At 40.2% G+C, this 26,610-nt stretch overlaps 1 protein-coding gene across 3 annotated transcripts in view; it reads right to left on the bottom strand.

Moving 5' to 3' along the window:
- The window catches only part of TNS3 (tensin 3), a 352,619-nt gene extending 332,581 nt beyond the window's left edge, over positions 1 to 20,038 (bottom strand). For all 3 annotated transcript variants that reach the window (XM_073332748.1, XM_073332750.1, XM_073332751.1), the window contains exon 1: positions 19,691 to 20,038. In XM_073332748.1, coding sequence (XP_073188849.1) covers positions 19,691 to 19,792 — 102 coding nt within the window. In that variant the 5' untranslated portion in view covers positions 19,793 to 20,038. The remainder of the gene's footprint in view (positions 1 to 19,690) is intronic.
- Between the last annotated feature and the right edge of the window lie 6,572 nt (positions 20,039 to 26,610).

Genomic DNA, 26,610 nt, shown 5'->3' with positions numbered 1-26,610 from the left:
TTCCCTCCCCTTCATCAAGTATTTCCATTTTTCTGTCCTCCTTTTCCAACTAGTCTTTCTCTCTTTCTCCGCCCCCCCTTGCTTCCACCCTCCCCTGGCATTTTTTCTTCTCCTCCCTGCAGTCCTATCTCTATAGGGTAACTGGGGGTGTCTTTCACTCCATCTCCTAAAAGTTTCCTCAGACACACCTTTACGGCAGCTCACCTATCCCACATTTTTCCATAGCTCCCTATCCCTTGGGATCTCCCCTGGGTTCCTTTTGCCCCTCTAGCCACTTGAAACTCCTTATTTGTCCTTCACTCCTTTCCCCCAATCACTGGAGGGTTAAGCATATTAGAGGTGGATATGAGGCAACTGCCTCTCTGCACAGAGGTGGTAGGAAGAAGCAGACAAGGATAGAAGTAGCAGCAGCTTCAGACTGTATAGAGGCAGCATTCATTGAAGCTCAAATCCTCCTAGTAGTGACCACCAAAGAACCGAGGATTCTCAGAGTGGAGCCAGGCCCAGCTATATGAGTAGGCTCTGAGAAGTAGGGAGAGCGCTGCTTACTGCCTCACTGCAGTGATGGCCCTGCTCACTTATCAGTCCTGCTAGCCCCTCCGTCAGTATTAATTATTATTATTTTTTTTTACTACCATAGTGCCTAGAAGCTCCCGCCAAGTACCAGTGCTAGGCAATGTGCAAACACACAATAAAAAGACAGTCCCTTCCACAAAGAGCTAACAATAACTGTGTTACAGTTGCGTAACTTCAACAAATGCCTTCTTTTTGTCAACATTTTGCATAATGGATATGCTTCCTGGCAGGATTTTCCCCATAGCAAGGCAAGTGAAAATGGAGAGGTTTAGGTTAAAACAAAAAAATGATTTCATAGACTTTTCCCATCAGTATACCTACTGCTCTTACCAAGCAGTCTTTTGATTAATGAAGAACAAGACCCTCCCACCTCCCACCATTGACAGATTATCCACCACTGCTTCTGAGGCAGGTACAATACAACAGACCATGCGGTTGACTCTGTATTTCTCTGTGGACTAGATTTGTTCCCTGTCCTCGTTTTTAGGGGTCAGGCATTGCACATAAAGACAGCCACCCTGCCCAGCATAGTTAGATCTATAAACAAAGCTTGTATAATCCAGATACAGCTACAGGGATCAATAATCAAAATGCACATATGGCTCCTGAATGCAACCACTGTCACCTTGCAGTGAGCCCTGGAAGATAAAATTCTTTTCCTGTGCTAACGCAGGGTGTGGTTAAAGCAGCGGAAAAAAGGAAATGATGAAATCATTTATACGTACTAGGACATTTCAAGCCAGCAGGAGAGGGATGTTTTTAAAATAATATATGAATGAGGGGCTCAAAATCAATAAAAAGTGGGAACATGGACAGCTTTTTCCTTTTTGTTTGTGACTATGCTGTAGATTCAGAGTCCTTTGTGAAACAGATAGTATTGTTTTGCCTGTTCTAAAATAGGAACTGCAAGCTCTGGGGTAAATGGCAAGAGTTTTGGCATAACTTCTCTCAGTACTTCTCATAACTTCTCTCTAATATTTTTGAAGGGATATTTTTATAACTTCCCATAGTAACTCATCAGTAAATCACAACAAATATCCCTATGACAAAAATGTGGGGGGAAGGGCATGGGAGGTGGTGGGGATTGTTCTCTTTTGTTGTTCTTCATGAAATATCCGTGTCCATCTGCTAGTTGGCCAGGCCTGTTTGAAATGTGTACAAGGCTATGTGTTTCCCCTTCTATGGCTGATTACCTCATCATTTCAATGGGCGTTAGGAGCCTAACCTGCTTAGGTGCTTTTGAAATTTCCCAGGAGGTGCCTATCTGATGTTTAGGTGCCTAAAGACCTTTGAAAGTCTGGCCATAAGGCCCCTTTGAAACCTCCCAGCTTTAATTTCTGTAGAGACTGCTGGGACCACCACAGTGTAAACGGGTTTTCTGACCCATTCTAGCTCAAAAGGCATCATGAAGGTCTTTTCATTAATTCTCTAATCCTACTGTGTTAGCATTTGGCTGAAGAGCAAAATCCTCATCAGAAGGGCCAGGGACAACTATAAAGAGGCTTAAAGTTTTCTAAATTCTGGCCCCACTGAAGTCAATAGGAGTTTTGCTATTAACTTCAGTGGAGACAGGATTTCACCCCAGGGGACTATCCACCCAATAGGTCTGACAAGATCTAAAGATAAAACAGTCCTTGCCTCCCAGAAGCTGTTTTTTCACCTGCAAAAGGACTTGTCTCTCAGGATATCGGGATTTGTGTGAAATGCACACAAGCAAAAACCCAGCGGCCGCTGACCAGAACAGCTCTCTCTAACACTCTGACTGCTAAACTCACATGGATGACAGGTTTCAGAGTAACAGCCATGTTAGTCTGTATTCGCAAAAAGAAAAGGAGTACTTGTGGCACCTTAGAGACTAACTAACTAACCAGCTTATGCTCAAATAAATTGGTTAGTCTCTAAGGTGCCACAAGTACTCCTTTTCTTTTCACATGGATGGTTTCTCAAGGAGGATGCAGTGAGTGCAGTAAAACCAGTATTGTCAACAATCTACAACTGCTATGTGGGATTTTTCTGAAATCTGTCAGAAAGGCAAGGCAAAATGTAGCTTTTACTATCAATCAATGGTGCTGTATTGGGCCTCAAAAGCCTCAACTTGTTTCCTGCTGATGGGGGTGGAAAAAGCACTCCAGCCAAATCTGGTTAGCATCCCACTGTTTGAATAGGAAGAAACTATGTCCTTTTGGAATGACTGCTGGGTGCACTTTGCCACTGACATTTATGGCCTACAATTTCATTTGTTTTCTCGAAAGTTCGCATTATGGCTGATGCTGTAATTATCACCCTTTTTTCCCTTTGGCACTTTAATTTGAGGTCTCAAATGTCATCCATCTGGCTCAAAAGAAACCTCCATCTGAAGCAGGCTTTCCGTTTTCCCATGCAGTCCATTGCATTTAATGATGGGAACCTGGTTAACAATGATTCTGTGGCCTGTAACAAATCATTTTCATAGCCAATTAAAAAAAAAACCCAACAACCCTGCCGGTTCATCCCACATGAAACTACTGCTTATAACTTGTCCCACAGACATCTGCTTCCCTTCTGCAGGTTTTTACTTGGCAACACAACAGTTGAAGATAAGGAACGCTTAGATCAATGGAAGTCAGCTTCGGAGAGCCACCAAATAATCAGGGAGCAGAAACCTCCCTAATTGCATAACAACAATCACATCATGAAGTTACACCCTGGTTCAATGTTACAATGCAGTCATTGTGGTATAAATCCAGAACACACAGTACCATAATTATCTGTGGTATCAGCAACTCTCTTCCCTAAATACCTTTTCTATTACTTCCTCATCCTGGCTCTGGTTTCTGGGATGGAGGAAGGAAATGGTAGAACCTTGGCAGAATCTAAGCAGCTCAGATAGTGGATGCTACAGGAGCTTCTTGCCAATGCCAGAAGTGTCTTAAGCCAAGAATCATTAGATTAGGTCAAGTCTATCTCCCGAAAGGGCAGGATATAATCTGTATGTAGAGGACATCTCAGATATTAAATTGATACTGAGACCCTGTGCAGTATATCTGAAATGTTTGCTACTTAGAGATTGTAGCCAAAGATCTGGAATATGTGATTCTAGTTACAGTAACTACAAGAAGGATTTTTCTCTTGGAGGGGGTAGAAGAGGGATAGATGGTCCAGCTAAAGTGACCATACATATTTTTAAACATATAATTCAGCCACAAACTACAGGCATATTCAGATTTCAGACATTTCCCTACCACCACCCAACAAGTTCAGTGGTAGTCAGATTATGATCTCTGTAATCACAAAGTTCAGGTCCAGATCTTCAACCATCTCCAAATCTTTGTATGAGGGGTACTCAGATTTATAATTCTGGTACCCAGTAATTAGATATACACACACATATAGATATAATGTATTTGCATTTACTAGCAAACATACATCAAGTTTGTTAAATAAGGGAGCATAAAAATCTCCTCTACTAAGCCGATGAAATGAGCTGTGGTGGGTCTTTTGTAGCTTTGACTTTCATCTCAGGCCATTCTGTCATGAAATAGAGGGAGCGAAGACTGAATCACAGGGTTAGAAGAAACCGCAAGGGTCATCTAGTCTAACCCCCTGCCAAGATGCAGAAGAAGCCTTGTCTTCTAGGGTGCTTTGTCTGTCAACAGTTCTTGACATAGTAGAGTTAGAATGGACTGCACAGGGCACAAACCAGATCTCAGCAAAAGGGTCGTGGAATTATTCAGGATACTTTTCAGACGATGATAGCAGCAAAACTATTATACACACTTCTACTGGGAGATGTGGGCAGGACTTGAGAAATCTATACACAAAATCTAAATCACCTGCGCAGTGTCCTTCTGCTGAGCCCCATATATGTCATTACCAGGCAGCAGTAAGTCATGTGTATTAGCCAAGCCATCTTTTCTCTACAACACCGACGCAGCATGGGAAAAAGGCACAGTTTAAGCCTGAAACAGACCCACACAAAGTCTGTATCTTTCCCTTGCTTGTTATAATGTTACTGCATCATTCCCTATTTTTCCCCATGCACACTCGCTGAACAATGATAGTATTTTTATTGTATTTATTTAGACTTTGATGAAAAGACATTCGAACCCACGTTTTGCAGGCACCAAAACTAATGAACTTTTTTCTCAGAGGACTTTTTCACTTCTTCTTTTTTGTGTATAATTAAATACAATTCACATGTTCAACAGGATCATGAAGGAGTGAGTGAGTGGTGGCAACATGTCCTCCTCCATCTATGAAACATTACTGCAGCTGTAGTCCATTAGATAAATATTTCATCATGAAGAAAAGGGCAAAAGTGCAAAAGCAGCTTATATGGAGCAACCAAAAGTAATTTGTGTGGAGAAAAAGGCTTTGAAAGACATATAACTTTTAAAAACACAATTAGAATTAATAATACAAGTTATTTTTCAATATAGAGGGTTTTTTTAAAAGCTAATTTTAAGCAAAACCCAACACACATATGCAAAACAACATTAAAGGACACTATAGTGATTAAATTATAATTTTAAAAAAATTATTGCGTTTCATAGCCAAATTCTGCCCCCAGTTAAACAAACACACACAGGAGATTAAAAAAAATACATAAAGGAGATTTGTTATTTTTTTTTTTAATTTTACCCAAATACTGAGGTAATCAAGTTTACTCAGGATCCTACAGAATCCTATGAATTCACAGCCTTAGACACAACTTTAAGCTGTTTAAAATGAACTAGGCATATATTTTTCTAGCATAGCTTCAAAGTGTTCTGTGCGTTCACAGAGCTTTAGGCCTCAATATGAAAATAATTAATTTGGGCAAGCTTTCTAATGACACAAGTAATATTTTTCAGCTTTCTACTTGTAAAATCTATTGGCAAGGTTTCACATTTTATCTTGCCTCCCATCTTAAAAACAATGGCCCAGATTGCCCCTTCCCAGAGAAAATGATTTGAGGGGAAGAATGTTGTCTGAAGAGTTTTCTCTGAATTATTCACACAACAGCAGGGTTTGCTTTTCCCACTCAACCATGGACCAAGCAGTGGTTTTGCCCCCAAGGGATCTGCAGGAACCCAGGGCAATAGGCTACCCAAAAAAGAAAAACAACATCTACAGAAAATAGCTTTTCAACTAAATGGCAATCACCCCATCCCCCCAAAATACTTTTTTGTCAAAATCTTTCCAATTTTTGTTGACCCCCCCAAGTTTTTTCTGTTTTTGATACACAAGCTGACTTCAACCACCCTCCTTCATGTCAGACGTGGCAAGTAGAGAAAGGACTGAACAGCGATCCATGACTTGGATACTATCTAGCTAACTTCTAAATACTATGGACAGGCCCAAATCAAAGTCCCAGCTTCATATCTTGAAGCCTTGAAAATTCCCACTTCATATTTTTATCCTCAGTCTGAACAGCCAAACTTTTGAGTAAGTGTTGATTTGGATATTTTCCCCATTGTGTTTGGATAAGTTCATATCCTTGGTTACGGTTGTACCCATGTTAGAGATACAAAGGAGTTAAGACAGGAATTCAATTGACAGCCATCTTCATTTATTTAAAAATGACTGCAGTCATTGCCTAAGATACTGCATTTATCATTACTGTAAGATGTAGCATTTTTAACCATTGTGGTAAAATACTATTGCATTGTAATTTCTCTGGGAAGTGCTTTGATACTATAGCGGTGGTCAGATAGACAACTCTAAAAAGCCAGACAGATGTAGCATTTTTATTTGTTTGTAATCAAGTTTAACAGAGAACTTCCCTTATGGAAGAGTCCTATAGAATATATTAGAGATGAAACAAAAAGGGTTCCACAGAAATTTGATACAGTCCTATAGAAATTACTCTCAAATCTCATAGAATTTAATAATGAACAATATCCCTTTTAAACATTTTGTAAACCATCCTACAGCAGAGATATTAAATTTCCTATTAAATTCTGTAGGACAGTCCCAGAAAAATGGAATGTTTCTTTTCTAGTCTTGTGTAACAGTCCTTCTCTTTATACAAGCAGTTGGCATTGCTTGGCGTTGGAGCTGAAAGAATTTAAATAAATCTGAAGTAGAAAGACTGTGCTCTAGCTAGCTACACTAGTTATTCCAATTTTCATCTAAAGCACTACAGTAGTGCTGAAATCAGGGTTGGTTTTGATTTTCAAGACTTTAGAACCACATCTTGGAATTTCCATATTGACACTAAAAGCTTCCATAGAACTATCAAATGTAAAGCAAATACATGAAGCACTGAGACATATGCTCACGAGCAACTTTGGAATAATAGCCCACCCAGAACTGAACTCTAGTCATTTGAGAAGAATTTCTAGTACTTCTCAAGGTGGGAGGTAGTTTTCAGTGAAAACGGGCAAGCAGGCCACTGATGAATTCCACATTGCTTATGAATATTTGGTGCAAGTGGCCTCTTTCCCTGTGACAGATGGATTACAAATGGAGAACAAGATTAGAGTAAAACAAATATCGTTTGTATTTGGAGGGGATGGGTTGCAATAATGGTATTGCTCCTTTTAGGGGCACAATCCATTGCTCATAAATACATTAAGAATACATTTGTTTTTCTTTGAAAAATTGTTAAAGGTCACAGAGTAATGGTTTAGTGTTGGTAATGATGATATTTCATGCCTGTTTGAATATTCTGTCCGCCTACCTTGCTCCTTTGAGACGCAACTCAAGAAAGTACTTAAGCACATGGTCTAAGGTCTGTCCCAAATAAGGATGCTTTACTGAATTAGAGCCAAAGTGAGAACTGTTCCAGGGAAAATGAGCCACATATAATCCTGAAGTGGTTCAATGGCAAACAGCTATAATGCTTTCTATGTCTAGGTCCCTGGTTCATATCTGACAAAAGATTGAAAAAAAGTCACTTGTGTGAATAAAAACAGAGAGTTCTTGTTACTATGATTCAATGTTTCTTCTTTTGCCCCCAAACATTCCCTTGCCACCTCCAAAGAGATTAATTTTACAGAGAAAGTAAAATTAATCTCTATAAAATTAATCTCCTTGAAGGTGAAATGGGAATTATCAGTCCTAGATCAGCAAAAGGCCGTATATTAGATATCTTATGAACTCTTCATAGAAGTGCCTATTGTATGCCACTGGAGAATAGAGGAACCTCCTCTCCTCCCTTTCAAAGAGGAAACAACAGTAGTGCACAGAGCTAGGTGATCTAGGGATATACTCCCCTCCCCATGGGCCAATTCCTCTGCTTGGTACAGCGAGGCAGGTCATGTCACTAGCACAATCTAGTGAACGCTATACTTGCTGTTCTTGCTCTCAAAGGAGCACAAGTACTGCTGTTCTGTCCAGCACATGTGCACAGCATGAGGTGCCCCTCCCCCGGTCACGTAGGGGTCAGGAGCAATCAAGCTCAATTTTACGATGGGCTCAGAAGAAAACCACGTTTTGAAACATTGCTGAACTTTACTGTGCCTGAAATCCAGATTCAAATTCCACACCTTGAGCTCAATCTTTGATATCTCCATATCAAAAAACAGAGGTAGGCCCCAATTCAGCAACACACTTTAGCACATGCTTAAATCTTATTGAAGCCAATGGGACGACGCATTCTTAAACTTAGCTATGTGCTTAATATCTTCCTGAATTAAGGTCTATGTATGCTCAGTTGCACTAAGTCACCATAAACTGACATCACAGTAAACTGTAACACACTGGTGTAGGGAAGAGCCTTCAAGGATGAAGACCCAAATGGTTTTAATTTCTCTTTAAGTGACAGCCAGAGTTAATGCCAGATTTGGCAGGAAGCAGACATTCCATGCCCGTTGGATTTATATGGACATGAAAAAGGGTTTCCCTTAAAATATAATGAAAACCTTTTGCTCTTTCAAGCACCAAACTTGCACTGCTTCTGTGAGTCTTTAATCGCTTTTAAAAATAATTTTGTGCTGCTCTGATTGTTTGGATGACTCACAAAAAGCATGAAGAGTAGGATTTCTATTAGAGTTTGATACTTTGACAACAGAGGATGGGGAACAATAGAAACAAGACACTGACCAGTATTTCCCCCCCTTGGAACAGTTTGTGATAAACAAAAAGCTGTTCATGGCACCGTGCTCTGATTCATTACTGGCTGTGCTGCAACATTTAAAAAAGAGGAAGAAGATTATGGAATATTTCCATATTGCCAGGGTTATAGACAATCTGCCCTCTCCTGAGTTAGTTTGTGTCTTTCCCCCTGTGATGGCGTAAAGAGCCTTCCACTCTGGGCAGGGGCCAGGCAAAAATCACTATCCTTGGCCACAGAAAGGACACGCTCTGTACCCTCCTTAAAGGGCAGAGCAGCGGTCACTTTTCCCATGCCACACAGAGCTCCTGGAGACAAAGTACCTTCTTTAGGCGCAGTTAATCCTATTTACTATTGCTCTGCAGCCTCACCGCCAATCCCCCCCATATTTGGACCCTCTTGGGGTAGGAAGGGTTGTTCTGGAGTGGTCCTACACTCCAAATATTGCTCACCTCTCAAGGTACTTAAGCACCCTGAGCAGCTAGGCAGAAGTTAGGGCAGCTCCAGCACCAGAGGCTAAGTGGCTCCTGGCAGCTCCAGAGCTGGGGAAGCCCAAACTGCCTCCTCACCATCCCTATACTGGGCTCTGCACTGGGACATGGGTAAATTTGACCCGATACTTCCTGGAGCTTCTGCTTGGATGGTGCAGCTGCACACTACTCCCTGTGCAAGGCAGTGCAAATAAGGCACAGTCCAACCTTAACACGTGATGATCTAAGGCAATGAATGGCCCTAGGGTATGTTCCCAACCTGAGTCCTGACTTAGTGCCCCTTGCTGAGTGATTTAAAAATAATATACCAACATTCCAGTCACGTGGTCAAAAACACGTAGTAGGTTTCAAAAAGAACTTGAGAAATGAGTAGAAAGACCCCGAAGATGGCCGCACGCAGAGACACAGACACACACACATTTTTTAAAAGACAAACATTCTCCTCTATTTTTTTAAAAAGTGTGTTTATATTCACAACCAGGGAGTGAAGGTGCAAAGTGAATATTATTATTACTATGCCCAAGACTGAGATCTAGTTATAGGGCAACATTTCCTAAATCACCTATGTAACTTAGCAGCTTAAGGCCTGGTGACGTTTAATGCAGCTTAGGCTCCTAAGTGACTTAGAAGGTCTTGTTTCAGAGTAGCAGCCGTGTTAGTCTGTATTCGCAAAAAGAAAATGAGTACTTGTGGCACCTTAGAGACTAACCAATTTATTTGAGTATAAGCTTTCGTGAGCTACAGCTCACTTCATCGGATGCATTTGACGAAAGCTATGCTCAAATAAATTGGTTAGTCTCTAAGGTGCCACAAGTACTCCTTTTCTTTTCTTAGAAGATCTTAAAATTTTACCTACAGAGCCCAGGACTAAAGAAAATGAAAAAAGTATTCACATCTTACCATCAGAAATGGCCACAACTTGAAAGGAACTGTTTCCAGTGGCCCTAATGCCCTGTGGCAAGCTCTGTCAGTTCGATAGAGTCCTTACATGCAAGTGTTGGATGCCTAATCAGAAGTGCAAGTCTTGAGAGGCTAAGTGAACCTGACTTTATCATTTTGCTCTGGGGACTTCATTTTGTGGTTAAAAACAGAAGCTGGCTAGGCAGATATTTATAGCACCTTCTTACTCCCATTAGCTTAGAGCTCACTTTGGTAGAAAGCCCCACCAGAGACTTAGTGTCTCTTAATCCAGACAGATACAGTACAAGGACTGATTTGAGGATTTTCAATAACTCAGCCATAGGTTTGAGGTCTATTACAGGTGTGGGTGGGTGAGATTCTGTGGCCTGCAATATGCAGGAGGTCAGATTAGATGATCACGATGGTCCCTTCTGGCCTTAAAGTCGAAGTCTATGAGTCTAAGGCAATACTCCTTTTAAAAATTTTTTAAACAGGATACATGTCCTAGAGTCAAAACAAATATCCAGGCATGCATTAGCCTGGGAGGCAGTGTAGTCCAATGGTTAAAGCAGGGAATAGTGAAATCGGGAGAACTGCATTTTAATTCCTGACTGCACTATTGACTTGTGTCTTTGGACATCTCACATTTATGTGCTACAGCTTCCTCATCTGTAAAAAAGGAATATTAATAACTACTCACCTTTGTAATGCACTTTATCAGTGTTGGCAGTTTGCTGAAAAGCTGCAAAGTTGTGGCACAGTAAAGAAAAGGGCTAAATTGCAAAATCTGAATGCTGACAAAGTCTCCAAAGTTTTTGGTGTGTTCACATCCAATTATCGTTTGGTCCATTATATGAAAAGCATTCAGCTGTGACTTTCAGATGTGAGGTTTAATTTCAGATGCAATAGTGTAAAGTATTAACTATTACTAATTATTGTTGGTGTAGATTTCAAAGAAGGACTTTCATATCACAGCAAGTTTTTCAGCCTATCAGACTGAAAGAATAAACATGCCTGTGTGCTTTTGACTTGTTTTTCATAATTATTCTTGCTGCGCTTGCTCTAGTGAGAGTATTTTCACTTGCACCTTCTCAGCCAGTCTTCTCTTCCTACTTGATCCTGCAGCTGTGAAATCATGATACATGCAGTATCACAAAATACAATCACAATGATTTGTCTGCAGGATTAAGAAGGAGAAACAAATTGTGTATGTGTCAGGAGGGAGAGGGGAAATAAAATTCTGATCTGAGCAGAAGTATCTGAAATAACAGAACAGGGACTACAGATAATGATTTATGAATATATGAATTACTGTAATATTTAAGTTTCCTTTAGTGTAAAAGCCCCTCTCTTAAAGCTGAAAATGGATGAACTCCCAAATGCCACTTCATAGAGTATGTCTACACAGCAAGCAAAGGTGTGATCACAGCACAGCTTTAATCTAGCTAGCATGGGTAACAATAGTCAAAACGTGGCATCACGAGGTAGCAACCAGAATACAACTACACTGGGGACTCTGGGTATGTCTTGTGGTTGTGAGTGCATGCCACTTTCCTTGGAGCTATGAGGGACAGCGATACATAATGCAAAACAAATGGAATCCCTACCCTTTGAAACACTGAGCGCAATCCCTCACACACTTCACATTCGCAGGCTCATGCTTCCTTTTCACCACTGTAACCTGAGCAAACACAGCTGGAATGCAAAATAATGTCTAACAAAGACTGGGGAAAATCTAATCCTGTTTATTCTGGCTTTTTGCATTAAAAAAGGGGGCAGGGCAGAGGAAGGAAAGAGAGAGGAGTCAAAACACAATGCTATACCTCAGCAGTCTTTAGAAAAACCCATTTAACAATTGTTTTTTGTTCACTTGGAAGGCAAAGCTTTTTCCTACAAGTTATCAATTACAGAAAGTCACAGGTCACAAAAATAAATTCATTACATAAAGGCAGTTCAAGCCTACAACCAGTGGGGGTTCAGGCTTGTCATTAAGTAGTGCTGATTTACTGTACAGCAAGTCTTCCTCTCTAGCAACTGCCAAGTCTGGATAATAAACATTCAAATAAATAAATAAATAGAGGGAGGGCATCACACTGGCTCCCACAATCTCTTGGATACTTTTAAACTGGCTTAAACTTACATGTAGGGAGGCGACCACCAATCATGTTGTGAACTACAGCCTCTTGCTAAATGTGAAAAGCAAAATTAGAGCAGAGGTCCAACTCTCTGCAGGGCATCTGAATTTATGAAGCAGAATAAGAGTATCATCATCCTGAACCTGCCACTTCAGACCTCCTGCAACTTGGAAAGGCATTATCACCCGGTATTGCATTGTATTTAGCTACAAATGAGCACTGGGCCTTTCTTAGATAAATGTGAGTTTTACACAGAAACCAGCACTTCTATTCTAACGGCACGATTAGGTTTGCAGATTTTCTAATGAGGGTTTGATCTTGTGACCCCGCAGGTGAAAGTTTTGCCTCTATGAGAAGTACAGAATTAGTTTCCAACCAGGGCTGGCTCAAGGCACCAGCTTTCCAAGCAGGTGCTTGGGGCAGCAGTCCGTGTCCTGCGGCGGCAATTCGGCGGCAGTTCCGAGGCTCTTCCTGCTGCGGCAGCTTTCGGTGGCAGCTCCACCACCATTGCAGCGGGGGCAATTCGGTGGCGACTGCTTGGGGCGGCAAAATTGGTAGAGCCGGCCCCTGTTTCCAACATAGCAAGTACAAATGCTCATGAAAATTTAGGCCTCTTATGCCCAAACCTTAAAAGGCGCTTGGTTTTCAATAAGTACTAAGCACCCAAATGCCTAAAAATAAGGCCACTGGAAAATGTATCAAGCTGGGCACCTAAAATTATTAGTCACTTTGGAGAATGTAGACCAAGGAAAACATTACTGAGTGGGACAGAGAAGCATAAGGAAAAGAAAGGTGATTAGAAGGAGGAAGTAAGTCCTAACAGTTGCAAGGACAAAGAAGAAGAGAAGTGTAAAGGGCCCAAGAATAAAGTAAAGGAACTTTATCTATTTATCAAGTCATGGGCTGAAGGTTTAAACACAAGTGAACTCATGTAAAACAAAAAAAAATCACAGGTACAATTTCACACATGGGCATTAGGGGATTCATTAAATCAAACCAGTGAGAAGAGATGCCACAGCAGGCTGGAATGCTGCTCAACAGGGGTATCTGAGGCAGAAATGCACCGAAGGAAAATATCAAGTAGTTTTCTAGTCATAGGAAGTTATAATGGGAGCTAATTAGGAGGGTATTTGTGAGTGGTCATCAGTGGGGATTAAACACTGGACCTCTTGCACTAAGGCCCTAATTCAGCAAAACACTTTGGCATGTACTCAGTTTTCAACGCATACTCAAGGCCCATTAAAGGCAATAAGACATAACTCCATTTGCTGAATAGGAATCAGCTCGACCCCATACTCAACATTAACACATGCATAAATGGTTTGCTGAACTGAGACCTAAAATCCTGAGCCTCTCCTGCTTAAGCTAAAAGAACAAGGACCATAGTTGGCAGCTGTAGTTACTCGATTAACCACTTATGTGGAACAGCCACTAGAGGGGGACAAAGACCCTTACTGTGGTGATGTGTGTCACAAGGGTATGTTGGGAAGGAGTTTTACCATTGTATTGTATGGGAGCAGGATCAGAGCCTAAGTCAGGGTCAGGAAGCACTTGAAAGAGAAGTACAAGCATAAGAAGCATAGATTCTATTCCACATTTCAAATACAATTAAAAACCAAGCACATTTTGCATTACAGGGTTGATAATGCTATTTGTGGGTTTTGATGGCTATACAAACAACTCAGTCTCTGCTCTCATGATTTATAATATTACCTGAGATCATTTATGGAATTATATCCTTACAATTCACAGATGATTTTATTAACATTTAATTATCCCAGTTGAAAAGCTAGCTCTGATCAAAGAATCTTTGTGAAGATTCTACTTACATTTTCTCATCAATTGGTGAATAATGACAAATATTTGTGAATTTTTTTTCATTATTCTATGAGGCTTATTTGGATATTATGTTCCTGAAATCAGACATGCCAAACCCGTGAAAAAATGCAGAAATTGGGCTTGTTTTTGGCTTAATTGGCTTGCAAATTGCTTGTTGGCTAGTTTTTGCTTGTAGCTTGTTGCAGCTTGTTGCTTCTTTTTTTTTTTTTTTTTTTTTGATAGGCTCCCAGTAAGCAGAGGTAAGAGGCAAACAGGGGGCAAGTGGGGGAGAGAGTCGGGGTGCACAGCAGGCCCACCACTATCCCAGACTGCATGCTGGGGGGAGTCTAGTCACATAGAGTGTTGGAGTTCTTAGGGATTGGCTTGTTTGGGCCTTGTTTTGAAACAGGATTAGCTTGATTTTTGACTTATTGTGAAAGTCGGGTGCTTATTTACCGCGTGAAAGTTGGCAACTGTGCCTGAAATACATTTAATTATGGCTGCATTTTGTCCTCAACTCCCATTGACTTCCACCAAGAACTGAGGGTGCTGAGAACCTTGCAAGATTATATCAGTGAAGAACAGGCCCAGTAAAGTGAACTATATGGGCTACCCCTGACTTGACCCCTTTCTCCACATTTTGCAGGAGTACCTATTACTTTGGAAGTAATGTGGCCCAACGAATAAGGCACTGGACTAAGGGCTAGGTGACCTGGATTCTACTCCTTTTTCTACCACCAACTACTATTCTTTGCATCTGTAACAATGGAATAATATTGTCAACCCTTTGCTGACTGATGGCAGATGTTAGGACTATGCAGGTCAGTTTGTCATTGGAGAAAAAAATCAGTGACATGGCCTCTGGGCATGTTCTTACTGTAACTTGTTTATTTACACTATACTCACCACTACTTAAACAAAGTGCTCACAAACTACATGTAGGCAAAGCCCTTTTTGAAGTAACTCTGTTCAAACACCAACGCCCAGTTCCCAGAAAGCAGCTCTGCCACAAGGATTGACTCTACTGAGAGAGATCTAGCTGTTTGCCCTTAAAAGAACCTGGATCACACAAAAATCCCTAAAATACAGCATTTCTTCAAGAACTGTACTTTGTCTGCATGCTCAGAAAAAGAACCTGCAAGACATGTAACAACGCCATCTGGTGAGTCCTGCCATAACAATACTCTTCCACCTTTATACAGTACTTGGAAATCTCTGGATGAAATGTACTGAAAATATTCATTATTATTACTTCTAGAGATGGGTGGAAAACAGGTCTTTTGCTTCACATAATACCTGTGATTTTTTTTTTCAAATAGAATAAAAAGAAAAAAAAATCAAAAATTTCCTATTAAATGTTATTCAAGAAAAGAAAGAAAGAAAGATATCATTTTGAGTTACTCAGAATGTTGCAGTTTGATCAAATTGAAAAGTTTCATTCTGATTTGGACTTTATTTTATATTATATAAAATTTGAAAAAAAAAATGAAAATTTGTTTCAAAATGGGAAAAAAACAAATATTCAATAAAAAAAGTCAAAATTGAACATTTTGATCTCACTGTAACACATTTTTTCCATTTTTCATGGAAAATTTTAGTCTAAACAGAAACATTTCTGCAAAACATTATGCTTTCAATGAATGGGCATTTTCCAGCTGAAAAATATTCTGTCAGAAAACTTCCAACCAGCACCCCTCCTACTTTAATCCAACTCATATCTTGTATTGAACCTAATCTAATTCAAGCTGATTTTATACCAGTGTAATTCCACTGACTTAAATAGTGGAATAGTTCCCAAATGACACTAGAAAATATCAAAATCAGACCCAATATTAAAAATTCTTCATTAAAGCCAAGTCTACATTTTTCCTTCCTTAGCTTCTGGCTCATTTTCTCACCATTTTCTGAGACACGGATGTAAATGGTTAATATTGATATTGTTTGAACTGTGAAGAAGAGGAATGAAAGTGAGATGGACAAGAAAAGAGCAATGGAAGGAAATAAAGCTATGCATAAATGAAAGGAAAATGATTTAGAATAAATCACTTTTAAAAAGTTACAATAAATAGTCTCCAATATCTGAACATGCAAGTGAGGGGCATATTAATTAAATGGAATGCAAGTGGTCTGTAGCATGGTTCTGTTTCACTAAACATTATGGTCCTGAACATCAGTCAGAATTTTTCCAATGACATTTTACAGGTAAGTAATAGTATGTACCAGGACCTGTGGCTGTTATAACTGTCAACCTCATGTGCATGGGCCAAGGGCAATATCTGCTGAATACAAATCTTTCTAACCTCCTTGAAGCTCATATTTTGACTTCAGCTCAGCTGTGAGGAGCAGACTAGAAGGCTTCTGAGGCTTTTTTCAATCAGACAATTTCTCCCTTGAGTTGCTATGAGTGGTATTCATCTTGAACTACAAAGGTATCAAAAGGCTTTGCCCAGCAGACAATGTGGCCAAGGTTGAACCTAGAACCACCAGGTAGAGTCTTGGGCAATACATAACTGATATACAATACTGGGCCATTCTTAAAAAAATCTTTAAAATCGTGACTTCGCCATCAGATACTGCTACAGCAATAGTCATAGCACTTCTGTATAGTCATATAGGAAACACCTAAAGTGTACTGCAAATAGTGGGGTGATGTTAATTAGTTACAGTCATAAATGAAATGTTTATAAGGATGGCCAGAAGTAGTGTCAGTTCAGGTAGTCATTTAATGGAAGAACAACATCCTGTTGGAAGAGAAGGATTAAAATCAATACACAAATACAGAATCTTAAAAAATATTTACTTTCTGCATTTTGACCCATTCATTTTAGTCTTTTGGATGGAACAAAAGCTAATGAGGTTAACACGTTGACTCATGCTTTCTGTTGCATAATAGCAGCATAAGTTGGAGCCTTTGTGAGCTGCGTAGACTGCTCCCTCCTTTAAACTCATTTTATAACAAATATTTTAAGAGTTATTGGCCCTGATGTTCCTGTCTCTCATGTAAATTCACTTGTTTCAGTGGAGTCACTCTTGATTTATACTGGTCTAAATGAAAAGAGACTCAAGCCCATTTTTTCATACATCTTAATAAACTGTTTAAGTCTAAATGATTCTTTAGTGCGGTGGAGTCCTGCTCAGCCCTTTCAGCCCCACAGTGGAGCATGCTCAGTTGCTTTATGGGGATGGCACATGACCAGTCCAGGCACAAGTAGGAGTTGAGGGGATGAAGCATGCTCAGTCTAGATCTAATCTTTGGAAATATTAGCTGATAAACTCTCATAGTCATAAGTCACTACTGAGCAGGTGCAAACACAAGATTTGTAAATCTGTAACCAAATAGTAAACACTTAGTATATGCTCAGGACCTCCAGGATTAAAGTAGACTGGATCATGCTAGAGTTCAGCTCTGCCTTCTGTCTAGGTAGTGTAGATTGGGTTCTCTGGAGGCCAAGTGCAGCAATTGTGTCATGCACAGAGATCTAAATGTCGTGATACTATGATGAAACCATCTCAAGGCATGACATCTAAATTCTGTCCTGACCTGCTGGAAATACTTTAGCCCCTGTGTTACAAAGCCCCTTTTAGATAATTTCACATGTGTAAAAACATTTCTTTTTAACACAATTTTTTCCCAGTCCCATTTTTTCCCTACTGCATCAAAGCGTGATTTTCAGATGAAGGCTCCTATGCCAGGAGAGAGAGAAAGAATCAGCCCATACTATATATGATGGTCATTTGTCCAATGTTATACCACCTGGGGGAAAATTTCTTCCTGGCCTCAAGAGCTCTCTTTCCCTGGCCCAATAACTATTCATGGTCTTTCACAGGGGCAAATCATAATGACAATGAATGGTCATTGGGCTAAGGAAAGCAAATGAGAAAGACTATCACCTAGTGGTTAGGGCACTCACCTAGGATATGGCAGGCCAAAGTTCAAGTCCCTGCTCCAATGGCTATTTGATTATTTATACACTGTGGCACAGCTTTAACAGGAGAGACACAGAAACCTCCAGGGACCTTGGTTATAGCCTCTGGTTACCAGCCCATACACCATATCTACACTGCTATTGTTACCCATGCTAGCTAGAATAAAGCTTGCACAGGTAGGCCTACCCATGCTACCATCACACCTTTCACTTGCAGTATAGACATACCCTCTAGAGTGACATGGAAGAAGGCATGAAGAAGCCATGGGAGAAGATCTGCTGCTCTGTAATCCTCAAAGGTTCAAAGTATTAGTGTGGTAAGCAAATCAAAAATATGGATGCTTCTCCGAACCGCTAGAATAAGCAAAGTTGGGCTGAAACTCTCCTAGGAACAAGATTTCTACTGAGACTCCTGGTATTTCCAGGTAATTGTGCCTGAACTACTGAGAAATAAACCTTTCCCCTGAAATATTGGTGCTTTCCCTTCCAGTCCTGTCGAGATCCAGAAAGTCAAGAGGAGCACAAAAATGTTGTTGTTTTTTTTAAAAAAAGCTGAACAAACTTTTTCACAAAAAGAGTTTGAAGTGAAGTCATGTAATCCAAAATGATCGACCCATTTGTATTTACAGTTATTCTTGCCACGGTTTCCAAACAAATCTATTGCCATTCAAATGCATATTTCATTTAAAATAGAATGTTGAATAGCTGAAGAGATAGTGGGCCAAATGTACCACTGGGTTCAGTTTTATGCCCATACAACTCCACTGAAACTGGCAGATGCACTGGTGAAACCATGATGCACTGATGAATCAGGCCTTGTAAAAGTAAGACAAGTATAGTTCAAGCCAGAACATTATGGAAAATAGGAGAATAATACACATTTCTTAACATTATGACTGCCGAATGGAACACTCAAGCTTTGAAGTGGGCAGACCACAAATCAGTTAGAAGGAAACTTTCATCTTCAGTTAGAAGCCATGTCAGCTTTATTCTGCAATGCTAAGCATTCATCGATAATAGTTACAAAGCACATAGAAAAGAAGTCAAAGGACCGCAAGCACACCCAAACCTTTTGCTTTATTAAATGTTATGAACAAATTAAATGATTGCTGTTATCCACCTATATTCTCTGGTGTTCATACATCAGCCAACTGACAAGCTGTTTTCTGTAACTAGGCAACTGGTCCACAGCCAAAGTGAATACACATATTTGCTACTTGCAACTTTTGCCTTATAGGTGATCATATGGTTACAATGGATGACATGCTACACATAATGCTCAAGTTACCACAATCACAGATACAATGGCTTCATTAATGTATTGCTTTGGATAGCAGTACAATTGCTTTATGCAATAATCCTGGGGGACTTTTAATTGCCTTTTTGTTTACTCACTAAACCACAGAATTTGGTAACCCACAATGTGTCTTCCTGTGGTTACTGTGGATTAAAGAAGTTCTCTTGTAGATTTTGCATTTGTGAGTTTGGACCCTGACTACTGGAAACTAAAATGGATTTTTTTTCTTTATGTACAGACATAATGCAGGGAACAGGATAGATTTAATCACTTCAGACTTTGGCAGGACTTCTCTGTTTGTTTTCTTTAATTAAAACATATTTGCTGCACACACCCAACCTTGTTGTACAGAACCACATTATGATAAATTATGTGTAGACTAGAGGATCTCTGAGTTGGAAATAAAGGACAATTGCGACTTTAAACAGTGCTGGGAGCATAAAGTAATCTGACACTCTCCTGTTCTCTCCCCTCAACCCCCCAGCCTCGGCTATATTAATTATTCAGATTTATATACAGATTCCACATACCTGAATCATGATCTCAGCCTTGTCTTGTATCAAATGATGATGATCCAGTGGTACTGTGCAAAATTCATTCCCCAGGCAAGCCAGACTCACTCTACAGCCCATCAGGCACTGTTGGCATCTGATATACCTGCAGCCTCAGCCTCTTTAATCCAGTTCAGTGAATGGGACCCATCAACTCCACTTCTCTGCTCTCTTTCTAAAGAAGCAGCCCCAAATTTGCTTTGAACGTGCGACCCTTTGCTGAGAGTCAACATCCAAATGTGAGCCAAAACCTGCCTGTACTTGACCTTTTGCTTCTTGGAGTTGAGGCAAGCTGAAGCTCTTTTGCTGCCACCGGTTCTGCTGTTCTCAAAGTCCTGGTCTTTCTGCCTTTTCTCTTTTCTTACCGGAATCCCATGCTGGCCACATTGTGCCCTCTCTGAGGCTGGGACAACAAATAAGAGGGCTAGTGTCTAAAGCTGTGTCTCCAGCTGGGGAAATTTAGCCTTTCCTATCCTGGTGGGAGGGTTTTTGGATCACTGATTGGTATGGATACAATAACAAAGAAGCTAATAACTTGGAAAACAGTCTGTTTTGAAGGGTGTACTCCTTTTGGAAAGAAGAAAAGAGAGCTATCCAGCAATCTGTCACTAAGGCAAGCTGATAATACCAAAGTAACTCGAGAGCAAATAATGGTTATTTAAAGTCGACACTAAGAAGGACCTTGAAAGCACAATTTTAGAAAGGGAGAATCTGGAGGAATTTCCTGCTTCTTTGTGTAGTCTCTCTGCCTGTGTACATTAATTAATTCCCCTTGGCTTTTAACATAACTTACTTTTCCTGCCTGCAGAATGATGCTAGCTGCTAATGGGAGAAAGGATAGTCATGTGGTTCAGTCAAAGCACTGGGAGCCCAGAGAAAGGGGTTTGATTTCCATTTCTGCCAAAGACAAGCATGATCATGTGCAAATCAAATTTTCAAAAGGAAATGTAATTTTGGAGGTCTTAATTTTTTGGATCCCCAGATTTAGAAAACAAAGCCTATTTTCAGAGGCACGGAGTGCTAGCAGCTGCCACTGAAATCAATCAGGACATAGGTGTCTAAAGCTAAGCACTCAAACTTGATTAAGTTATTTTGAAAATCTGGTCTGTAGTCTTTCTGTATCTCAGCTTCCTCCTCTGTAAAATAAGGATAATATACAATACAGTACTTCCCCACCTCACTGGAGCATTGTGAAGTTTAATTCAAGTTTGGAGACATTTTGATACCATAAAGATGAATGTAACTAAATGTTGGTGGAACTTTGTGATATATTTCCAGAACTAATAATATTTGACTCTATGTCAAAACAACACCTTCTTAAAACAGGCGTATTGGTAAAGGGCCCATCAGGTTTGTCCCTTCCCACAATGCCCTCTGTCAGAAAAGGTTATAAACTAATCATTTATAAACATTTGAACTGAACTGAAATTTGTCATTTAAGGGTTCAACTCAAAATAACTTTTCTTTCCTTTATTCATTAAAAAAATCTTACTCAACTGCTTTTTATCACGATTACTATTTATTTGGCTTGCAATCTTGCCTAGAAGCCCTGAGTTCTGAGCTCCATTGTCCTAGGCACTGTATGCTTCTGTAAGGTAGCTAAAGTCACTCAGCCTCACACCTCATAAAATGACTCCAGGCATAATATAACTGCCTAGACATTCTCTGAATGTCATGTCTTTTGCTTCATTGAGTCCAGCATCCCCACAGAAATAAATATGACTGTATGTGTTGGGCACTTGGGCCCCTCTGAAACCTTCTAACAACAATTTAGACTTTCTACCAGATGTCAGAACTCATGTACCTGTTGATTGTTTGTCAAGGTGGGGGTTGCAAAGTACACTGGGGCAGTTTCTGTGATGACTTATGCAGTGAAAATAGGTGCTCAACAAAGTCTCCCTTGTTGTAACTTGCATGTTCTGGTCACATAGACTGAATCCTCAAAGGGGTTTTAGCACCAGACAAGGAATAGATTGAAGGCCACAAGGTCAAAAAGGGTGGGTTGTTTTTCTGTTTGTTTTTGGAATTTTTGGTGGGTAAAAGTATTATTCAAATCTAAGAATATGGAAAACAAAAATATATTACTGTGTAAGCCCTTCTTTCTTAGCGTATGTGAAACACTCCTCAGGTGGCTCATGGCTAGGATTCATCCCCGAATTTGATCTGCTGGTTGTATCATTAGCCTCCCTGGCCCAGGCTGGGTACTGACAGGGAGTGTGACATGAACACTAAGCCATGAGAAGACCCAGATCATGGGGCACTTGGTTGTATGGTACCATAGTTATAAAATTAACCAAGTTTCTTGTGAAACTTCTTTGGGCCCAAAAATCTTTAGTTAACTGTATCCTCAAATTGATTGAAATGCGATTATAAGAATATACATGTGGAGGTCACTTTTATATGATACCCCAAGTCAACCCCCTTAACCAACCGTTTGACCAATGAAGTCCAACACCCAGCTGCAGTCAATTCAGGTGGGATTATCCAGGCTGACAAAGAACATCCAGTCCCATTTACCACAAATGAAGAAGGCCCTAATGTGTTAGAAGAACAAGGGTGGGGGAAGGAGGAAGCTTGTGTGAGGGAAGAATCAAACCCAGTAAAATTAGTTTGACAATGTAGCAATTAATATTTAAATTCCCTACCCAGTAACTAATGATATGGGGTTTATAGTGCAGCTAAATTAGTGTTGACCCCCCCACTTAAGTCATTTCTACTATCTTATTTCAAATAAGTTTTCACTTCCATTTCTTTACCACTTTGTCAACACTACAAATTGGCAAAGCCACCATCCAGATGGCTTAGTTTTGCCAATGGTTAGCAAACCTCAGTGAACCATGCCCAAGTTTCAGACATCACCTGAATATAATGTCACATCGCTGTCTGCAGCAAGGATTAAATCTGGAACCCACAGATCTAAAACCATGAGCCTCTTCTGTTTATGCTAAAAGAGCCATTCATGTTAGCTCAAAGCCACCAGCAGATTTATAAACCTCTACATAGTCCAGCCATTAAAGTGGGACAGAGGGTAATCAGGTGTAAGCTTGGGTTTCACTTGCTTACACGTAACTATAGCTATGAAGTACTGACTACATATACATATACTACAATTGCCCTTTGCTAGTTGGAAATTCCCCAAATGTTTGTGAGCAGCTCACCTTCAAACATATACCCTAAAAAGAGTTCATTTAAGCCTTCCTACAACTGAAGCTAACAGAGATAATGACAATGGTTGTTTTAGGAGCCAACAAACATGAGTTCTACCCTCTTTAGCCCGTGTGTGCAGCTCAGTGGACAATTATGGCATCTGGACCCAAACACAGATTATTACATAAAAAGCAAAGCACACAGAGTGCAGGAGATCTAGATTTAGGTCCTACTCTTACAAGGTGCTGAGCCTCTCTTGTGAGATGCTGCAGGCCCTCAACTCCCATAAAGCAGGAGTTCAGGTTGCTCAGCATGGTACAGGATCAGGCTCATGGTCTTATAACTAGGTAGCCAGAATGTACATTTTAAAGGAAATATTAATGGTCAAATGTACTTATATTTATATGCCAGCTGGACAATGTTGCTGGTGAGTTGCTTCTTTTAGAAATCTGTTTAGAGTTTCTTGCTTTCATGCATTTACTTAACTATTCAATATTCCTCCAATGCTGATACAGTTTAGGAAGGGTTCCAACTTTGTACTTACCAAAAACAGAATGAGGATGTGGGGGAGTCAAACACTATAGGGAGAGTGTGAAAAGAAACAACAACCAAAGCTCTAATGTGCAATGAATTCAAATTAACTAAGTGGTTGTGGTCGAGGCCCAGGTCACTTCCTGGACAATAATGACCAGCCGAGAGAGCTAATGGCCTGAGGCAAAGCAGAGGGTCATTAGCACTAAGCCTGCCATTAACTCTCCAGGAAATGTACTGGACTGGAGTCGTTAATGAAATTATAGTAAATCATGTGGCGGGGGAGAGATTATTCAACAAAATAAACTTTTCCCTTGCGGAACCATTATTCTTACCAAGCATCGCAAGAATGAAATGTATTTAATAGCCCTGCTTCTGTGCTGGAGCATCTAGAGAGAAAAATGGGTGGCACGGTAGCAATTCAGAATTCTTTTATGGCTTCATACTGCTTTCATTGAAGCCAACGGGATTTTTGCCATTGCCTTCACTAGGAGCAGGAACAAAGTCCTAAATTCCTCACATTTTCTCAGTGGTTGTGCCACTCTCAGCCTTCTGTTCCTCATATACCAAACTCCCCTCAGCATCAAGCAGTCTTGTTATTCTACTGTCCTGCTGCCAAAAGACTCCAGCTAACCAGAGCAATAAACATTTGAGACTGTTTTTAATTTTACAAATTCTTTGAACATGAGGAAAATTACTCCTTTTGAGGAAAAAAATGGCACATCATTCCTTCTGGCAGGGCACAGAAGAAAATGAACTTTAAATGTGAGAAATCAAACTATGATTTATTATGAGCAAACAAAGCTCAGTCAAAAGTGTTTTGCACAAACAATATTACATTAAACGCACGGGGCATTACTGTTTGTAATGGTTAGAGCTACTAACTAGACAGAAATACCAGCAATACTCAACACTTGTAGAAGAGTTCACATTTTTCAACAGCCAGTACAAACATTATTTAACCCACACCTCAGCCCCACTAAGGTAAGTAGTAATCCGAATGAAGAAATCAACAGCTCTATCAGGCTAATGGTCCTAGGAAGGTGGTGGAATCTCCTTCCTTAGAAGTTTTTAAGGTCAGGCTTGACAAAGCCCTGGCTGGGATGATTTAATTGGGGATCAGTCCTTCTTTGAGCAGGGGGTTGGACTAGATGACCTCCTGAGGTCCCTTCCAACCCTGATATTCTATGATTCTATGATGCTATGATTCTATTCTTCAAGGTGCTAAACGCTGGTTTGGATGTGCTGAGCCCTATCTGTTCCTACTAACTTCAGTTGGAGATAAACCAGCAACAATTTTTCTGCAATCACTCCAATAAATGTATCATATTTACTGACCACCTGTGTAGGGTCAGTACTGGTGTTAATACTTTTCCAGAAGCCCAGGTAAATTATATCCACTTTCTCTCAGCTGTGCCTGTCCACATTTTCTCTCAGGAAAAAAACAAACAAATAAAAAACAGGTTTGTTACACACAATATTCTCCAAGTGTATTCCAACCTCAATACAGCGGGTCTGATTCCAATCTCACTTGCACAAATTTTATACTGGTGTACCTCCATCGATGTCATTACACTTTTACTCCTCATTTATTTGGACCTATTTTTTTCTAAGCCTGCCTTTCCACAGGCACCCAAGCAAGCAACACGTTCACATTACTCCCATTGACTTCAACTCGGGGGTGTTCTGTATACAAAGCAAGCACGGGATAGGATGCCACATACGACTGATTCCTCCCCTTTTCCTTCTTTGTTTAAGATGAAGAAGAAGACGACAGGAAATCATCCCAAATACTCATTATGTGCCTTCCCTCTCCCACTCATATCTGGAGTAGAACAGATGGTCCCTCTCATCATGGAAGTTCTTATCAAAACCATGCTGATCTCCATCTAGAAGGGGGGAGCTAAATCAACCAACCCAACCCAACCCAGAGCTAAGTACTCCACCTAGCCAGGATCATGTCAACCCTGCAGCATTTGGTTCACAAACTAAACCCAAGGAAAGGAAGTAACCCAGCCTCTTCAGGTTGGCTTGGAGGTGGAGTTAGACAAGCTTTAAACTTCAAGAGAAACCTCAACACAGACCAACTTTTCTCTCCCTCCACCACCTCTCTTACCCCTCTCCCCCTGCACCAAAAACAAGCCTCAACTATCAGACCAGAGTTTTTTCCAAAGGGGCTGATTCTCATGATTTTAGCAAGAGGTCACAGTTACAACTATGTACAATTTTTTAAACAAAACTTTTTTTTTTTTGGTGAAAAGTGCAGATTTGGCAACACAAATAACATGTGAACTTGTGCTGATTTTGCCAAATTGTTTGTCAGAAAAAAACCCCTCAAACACCTAATTATTATTATTTTTTTTTTTTTTGCAATTGCCAGAGAACCAAAAATCTGTTATTTTCCCAGTTCTGGTATTTATCTACAGACAGTCCCCTGCGCTGCACAAAAAGGTGCTATTCTCTTCCTCATGGCTGAAAACGTGGGAGGTCGTGAAAGGACAGCCAGATGTGGCCAATTTGGCAGCCTTGCTACATCTGGAAAACAAAATGAACAGATATAGAGAAACACATGTTTTATAATCCCTGTGAATGTGCATGGAAAGGTTAGAAGGGAAAGGGGCTCTCCTAAAATTCAAACTCACTGCTCCCCACTTCTAACTATGCCCCCATTACTGCTTTGTAAAAGTACTTCTCATACCCCAAGACTCACGCACACACACACACAGTCAAAATACACAAACTCACAATCATCCTTGTATTTGTGGCAACCTTAAAGTGGGACTCAGTCATGAAAGGGCAAGGCAAATTCCATATGTAAATCTAGATCTTTACTAGCTTGTTTGTTTTATTTAAAATCATTTTAGCTACTCACAAAGAACAAACACCTAAAATTTACTTTGTTATAATGATTAAAGGATTCATCAGAAAACATACCTCTTGAAATACCTTAAATCCAAAGAAAGAAAGAAAGAAAACATTACATAACTGTGGTGGATTTCCAATAAATATACAGCCACGCAATAGCTGACTATTGTCTGCAAAACTGCAGATTTTTTTTCCAGTATGCCCTCAGGGATCCATTTAATATTTTCCAGGCGTCTTCTCCCCTTCCCCCCCACCTCACCCCCCGGCCGCCCTGGAAAAAAACAGCAATGAAATACCAGGAAATGGTCCTCAGCTGCTGTAAAATTTTCATTTGGCAGGCGCTAGAGATTTTGAAC

This window comes from Lepidochelys kempii, chromosome 2 (genome assembly GCF_965140265.1).
Source record: "Lepidochelys kempii isolate rLepKem1 chromosome 2, rLepKem1.hap2, whole genome shotgun sequence".
Classification (NCBI taxonomy): Eukaryota; Metazoa; Chordata; order Testudines; family Cheloniidae; genus Lepidochelys; species Lepidochelys kempii.
This window is presented reverse-complemented; position numbering and strand designations above follow the sequence as displayed.